General features: G+C 29.4%; 1 protein-coding gene across 2 annotated transcripts; it reads right to left on the minus strand.

The window, feature by feature from the left end:
- Positions 1 to 1,737: 1,737 nt before the first annotated feature.
- Positions 1,738 to 3,505, minus strand: LOC130944110 (MLP-like protein 34). Of its 2 annotated transcripts, none has more exons than XM_057872276.1 (2): positions 3,241 to 3,505; positions 1,738 to 2,479 (listed from the first exon to the last, which is right to left on the minus strand). In XM_057872276.1, exons 1-2 carry the CDS (start codon positions 3,374 to 3,376, stop codon positions 2,208 to 2,210), a joined length of 408 nt encoding a protein of 135 aa, XP_057728259.1. In that variant the 5' UTR covers positions 3,377 to 3,505; the 3' UTR covers positions 1,738 to 2,207. The 2 variants fall into 2 exon arrangements, with proteins under 2 accessions (XP_057728259.1, XP_057728258.1); XM_057872275.1 differs by having other exon boundaries at positions 3,217 to 3,490.
- Between the last annotated feature and the right edge of the window lie 3,568 nt (positions 3,506 to 7,073).

A 7,073-nucleotide genomic window follows, 5' to 3' on the forward strand; every position in this document is an offset into this window, starting at 1 on the left:
ATAGATAAGATGAAAATAATAAATATTAAAAGAAATGGGCTAAAAGGGTAAAAATATTTCTATTATTATTACATCAAGGTTAATTTTTTTAATACTTGAGGCATTAAAGGTCAATATCTTAACTTTTCAATAAGATAGTTTAAAATCAAACATTAATATTAATATTTATAGATTTTAAATACGATAATCTATTTTTATAATATTTGATATTAATTTTGAGATATTTGTGTTTAAATATCATGATATACAATATATTTAATTATCTTATAAAAAATAAGTCTTATTAATCGTTATCTTCAGTTATATATATATATATATATATATATATATATATATATATATATCTTGTAAAGAGTAAGTCCTATTAATCGTTGTCTCTGTCCTTGAATCGAGAACCTTCTTATATATTGTATTTATATATATTATATTTTGACAGCATATCTAAGATACTAATGAATCACCTACTTATGAATAAACACATATTTCAAATATTATTTTAAGTACTGAGATACTTAGATATATAAATACACATATCACGAGTACTGAATAACTAATTTATGAACAAATGTGTAGTTTATATGTATCCCGGATACAACTAGATTATTTGTTTTCAAATATTGTTACTTATCCTAAATACGTAGTGAGTTATCGGATTATATTTTTTACGATTTTCGTATCACACAATTTGAGATGTGTAATATGTATTTAAATTAGTAAATATTATACTAATTACATATTTCCATAAATATTAAAATTATTTAATTTAAATAAAAAATAAAGAATATCTAGTATTAAAATCGAAAAAAATATATTGACTGATTATTCAATCTTTAGATTTTTGTAACTTCTTAAAATTATTTTTATCCATTTACGACAAAAATTGCAAACTAAATTTATTTAGCTAAAATCATTAAATTTTAAAATAAAAATATCTAATTTTTTTAATATTTTTATATAAAATACATAAAAATTTAATTTTTAAAATATTTTTTGACAAAATATATTTAATAGTTGAATGTTTTTATTATATTTAAATATTTTAAAAATATTTTTATTATTAAAAAATTCAAAAAAATACTTTTATCAATAATTTGATAATTCAAATTTTTTTGGATTTATCCATTATGTTTATAAAAAAGTTAGAAAATTAATTTTTAATTAAATATTTTAAAAATATTTTTTATTAAAAAATATTTTTATCAATAATTTAATAATTCAGATATTTTTTCGATTTACTCATTATGATTATGCTAAAGTTAGAAAATTAATTTTAATTAAATATTTTAAAAATATTTTTATTATTAAAAAAGTATGTTATCAATAATTTGATAATTCAAATATTTTTTTCGATTTACTCATTATGTTTATGCGAAAGTTAGAAAATTGATTTTAATTAGATATTTTTAAAATATTTTTATTATTAAAAAATTTTAAAAAATACTTTTATTAATAATTTGATAATTCAAATATTTTTTCAATTTACTCATTATGTTAATGAGTAAGATAAAAATTTAATTTTTAATTAGTTAATATTAATCAATTTAATTTAGAGTTTAAAATTTTAATTTAAAATTTAGATCAGAATTAGTAATTTTTAATTTAAAATTTAAATTTAAAATAAATAAAATAATATTAAAGATTTAACTTATGTTGCCCAAAAAAATTGATTACCTATCGTTACTCTAATTTTTATTAGACATACACAGATATTTTCAAATTTCCACACATCCATGGCATAAACGCATCCAACAAAAGAAATCATTAACTATGACTGTACATACATACATATACATACATACATACATACTGTACGTACAATAGTTCAATCCATTCAAACGAAGGATAAACATACATGTAAGGTTGGAATTTGAAAACATACTTCCTTATTCTATTCTTCACCCAAGTTCACACTTATTATTTAATAAAAAATATTATTTATACACTAAAATCAGTTACTAAAATCAGCCATCAATATATTTATATATAAATATATATGTAGTTTAATTTATTTTCAATATATATTTATATTCAACATATATTTTTTATACTGATGGCTAACTTTGATAGCTGATTTTAATATACACATAACATTACTCTTATTTAATTTATATAAAGACTTAACTACTTCCAAAACAGTCCCGAAAACCTGCCCCTTATTAAATTCCAACAATTTATATAACGTGCTTCTAATTTTCTTTTAGTAATTATTATGCCTTGAGAAGATGAGCATCCATCTCTTTAGTATTTTTGTCATACAATTCCAAGTAACCATAAGGAGCTTCGACATTATCATTAATTTTCTCATATTCAAGTGTCCATTTAGCTGAAACACTTCCATTGCTGTTATCAATCTCTTGAGCGGTGACCTTCAAGACTTTATACTGTTGACTTATGTCTCCATCAAAGAGATTGAATTTGACTGTCTTGTTATTCTCATCAATGGATTCAATTGTCTCCTTGCATGTAGTTACTTTACCATCTGTTGCTTGACAATAATCAACATTAAAAAGTAAACAAAAAAAGAAAGAAAAAAAAAAGGTATCCTGAGAATAATTATGTCAATTATTAGTTAAGATAATTACATACAAATTATGCTAGCCTTTTTGGTTGTCTTAAAATTTTGTCTTTTGTCTTGGAGACAAAATCTATTTTTTGTTTTTACTTTTAGGAACTACAAAAAATACAAGAATTTTATCAATTTATGCATATACTTATAGCTCTCTTCTAATAATAATCTCATTCATTATGGATTTTTAAACAATTCATATAATTCTCACTAATATTATTTCGCAGTAAAAACCTTTTTTTTTTGTTGTAAATGGAGGAACCTAATTAAATTTAATAAAATCTCAAAGAAAAAAATATTAAAAATATAATTATTCGTATATCTTCTTCTCAAATTAAATTTTTGGAAGAAATGATATTATCACATAATATCAAAATTTTTATAATAAAAAATTTAAAATTTGATTTATGTTGAACTTTAATAAAAAGAATTTTAGCCTAAAATAAATATAAAAAAAAAATCATACAAAAAATTTATGTAAATCCAAAAAATAAAATCTTATATGAAGAGACATGAAAAATATAATTATTTATGCAACTTTTGATATAAGTTTAGGTTTTTGAAAAAAAAATGATATCATGACAAATAAAATCCGACGAGATGTTTTTTTTAATTTACAAATTAATTCATTTAAAATTAAGCTTAATTACCTATAACATAAGTCCAATCCTCACCCTGATGCAGCTTGGTGTGATGCACTCTTTCACAAATATTTTGGACATCGTGGAGAAATTTTGTTACAAGATTAAAGAACTTTCCAGCAGGTGCATGGATCACAATTTCAGTACTAAGCTTACCATTCAGTGCCATTGTCTCAAGAAGGAAACAACTATTATGAAGCAAGAAATTAGAAAATATTAATAATATAATAAATAAAGCTAGCTAGCTAGAACATCTGATGGGAGATATGGGACGATGAGTTTAGATTTTCGGACCTTATATAGAAAAATAAGCTACCTAAGCTACTATGTTGTCAGCTTGTTCCTCCCTATTTATTGCGCTGCTGATAAAAAATTGATTTATGCTGGATAATTAATGATTTTTTTAAACAACATAATAATAGATTTTAAAATTGGCTAAATTCAAGTAAAATATACTACATCCTCAAATTACTTATCTAAATCTTAATATTAAAATAATCATCTGCATACATAATAAATTAAACATCCAATATATATCTATTATTCACATTGTTTAATATTTTTATTGTCTACCTATACTTTTTTTAAAAAATTTTAATCAACACAAAAAATAGTCAATATATATTATTTTACTCAATGAAATTATCTAACAATGATTAATCACTAAATAGAAACGGATCATTGTTGGCGTTTGATTGATATAGTTGATTTTGATAGTTCATATATATAATATAATTTTTTATAGTGCATACATAATTTTAACACACTCGAAAGATAGAAAAAAAAATATTAGAAGACCAATATCTATCAGTCAATATTTTGTATTGATATTTTATTTTTATATTGTTAAATTTAAAATTTAACAATTATTATTTGAAATAATAATAAAAAATAATAAATTTTATTGATAAGTAATATTGCTAAAAAAATTTCACAATAAAAAATAAGCCACACAAAAAATTCAAAAAAGACAATAAATAAAACCACCCATATTATCCGATCCACATGTGTGGGTCACACATATCTGTTAATTATCTACAATTATTGGTTCACTAATCACTAGTAAGTGTTTTGCTGCTATCAATTAAAGATAGTCTTATATTACTATATTAGTATTTATTTAATTAAATGATTATATTTTTAAACATTTTAATATATTTAAATATCCTATTAATTAAAGTATAAGATAAGATACGTGAAGTGAAAGTAAAGATGACAAAAAAAAGTTCGTATTCATAGATATTCACACAAATTAAGATAATTTACGTTTTTAAATTGTTTGAACTATAATTTTACGCAATTATATTGTTTCAAAAACGGATACGTAAATACATTGTTTCACTATTTTATATAAATCGCTACTGGCAGTAGCAGTTTATAAGTGCACAGAAACCGCTAGTACCAACCGCGGTTTATGTGTGTTTTTAGTTGTTCGTAAACTGCTGCTGCCAGCAACGGTTTATGTTGGTTCGTATGCGTGCGTAAAACGCTGGTGGCCATAGCGGTTTACGTTTATTGTGTGTCATTGGGGTCCCTATATAAACCATGGAGGGGCCAAATGTGGAGAGGTAGAGTGTTATTCACAAATAGATGGGGAGGATAGTTTTGTGGCTCTAGTCCATTACTCTGGAAAAATTCAAAAGAGCAAACGGCATGGTGTGAAATTCACAGATAGAGAACCGGTTAGTATTTTTATCCGATCTTCGAGTACATTGGCAGAGATTAAGCTCAGCATACTACAAAAGCTCGGTACCCGTGAGACGAAGATGGTTAAAAAGTTATTTTACAAGATTCCCGTTACCATTGTGTCAACCAGTGTGAGATATGAGACCTTTGTGATAGGGTCGGATGAAGACCTGCAGGTCTTGTTTTACTGCAGGCGTAGTTTTCCGGAGGTGAGGATACCTGAGATGTTTGCAAAGTTGGAAGATCGTGTGGATAGCTCTGGGGCATCGGCACCGGGTTCTCAGTCGACCACAGTGGGTGGTGCCTCGACATCACTGTCTGTGGTAACAGCGGTAGTTCCACCTCCTTAGCCCGAACGTGCTGGGGTTGAGTTTGAGGTCGGACCGGATCGAGTTGAGAATGCGCTGTGTGATGATGATTCCGATGAGGAGCCGGTCGATATTGGTGGGGACAGTGAAGATGATATACCGAGAGGTGTACGTACAGGCCATGGAGGTTCCAGTTCTGGATCACAAGAGTACCCTCCCCACCTGTCGTCTTTGAACTTGGAGGCCATCGGCCAACACCAGAATGTAGAGGCAACATTCGATGGGCAGGGTATGCATGATGGGACAGGTTTGACTGAATTTCAGATTGGCCAATCGTTCTAGAGTAAGGAGGAAGCTGTGCTGAGCGTGAAAGATTACAACAATCGGCGTGGAGTTGAGTACAGGGTTATGGAGTCAGACAATCTAAAATACCAAGGGAGATGCAAGGAGTTCGGTAACGGGTGCACGTGGTTGATTCGGATAGTCATGCGGAAAAGGAAGAGCACATGGGAAGTAAGGAGGTACAACGGACCACACACGTGTATGGCCACATCGATTTCGAGCGACCACAAGCAGCTTGATTATCATGTGATTTGTGCAAGAATCTTTCTATTGGTTAGAGCTGATGCGTCGGTATCGATTAAGGTGTTGCAAGAGGCAACAGAGGCAACATATGGTTTCAAGCCAAGTTATCGGAAGGTGTGGTTGGCAAAGCAGAAAGCAGTAGCACAGATCTACGGCGATTGGGAGGAGTCATATGCGGATCTGCCCCGCTGGATCCTTGGGGTCACATTGACCATGGACGGTTCCATTGCTCTGTTGAAGACCTCCCCGGTTAGAGTGGGTGACCAGGTTGATGAAGAAAGAGTCTACTTTCATCGCATGTTTTGGACATTCCCTCTATGTGTTGAGGCATTCTACCACTGTAAGTCACTCGTCAGTATCGATGGGACACACTTGTATGGTAAGTATGGAGGGACCTTGTTGTTGGCGATTGCTCAGGATGGGAATTCGAATATTTTGCCTGTTGCGTTTGCACTAGTGGAGGGGGAAAATGCTGAGTCTTGGTCATATTGTCTTGGTCCTGAAACCACTCCCAGGCCGGTCGACCACCCTGCATGTATGTCTCAAACTCACCAAGGCAACCACTCACAGCCTCCCCATCGACAGGCAACCCAAGCTGAAAAGCCACATCCTACAATGTCACTGTGCACTCTCCAAAAGGCATGTGGAACGTGTGCGTCTCAGGACGCCACCTCTCAACGAACGCACTAACCAATGGCTCATCCAACCAGAACCATTGGCTGTTTAGCCTGGCCAAATGGTATAATCCAGCCCTCTCTAAATACGGGATGATCCTATCATGCATGGGCATATTCTGTTGCCGTCTCACACTGTATATACACCTAGTGGGCTGCAAAAAACCACACAATAAATGCAGGATACAATTAAATTCTCCAATCCATAAGGAAAATCCCTATCTAGTAATAACACATAGCTTAAACCGTCAACAAATTTTTTACCGGTAAACAAATTAATCCCTAAATCCTATAACTAATTAGTCAATAAACCAGCGAGGTTCAATTTATAAAATACTTACTACAATAACACAAATGACAACATACTAAACTGATTACATAACACCACAATTATAAAAGTATTACAAATCTTTAACAATAGAATTCAAAAAAAAATTCTGTATATTCTACCGTTCATACCATTTTTTAAACTACAAGGGACTAATCTATAAAATCCGTATATACTTGCGTTCATACCATTTTTCTAGCTAAAAAAAATCCTAAGCCTAAAAAAATAGCTAAATAATTAACTAACCTCGTCACCGATGGAACCGGCAACATGCGCAACACCGTT

The sequence above is a fragment of the Arachis stenosperma genome, chromosome 8 (assembly GCF_014773155.1).
Source record: "Arachis stenosperma cultivar V10309 chromosome 8, arast.V10309.gnm1.PFL2, whole genome shotgun sequence".
NCBI lineage: Eukaryota > Viridiplantae > Streptophyta > Magnoliopsida > Fabales > Fabaceae > Arachis > Arachis stenosperma.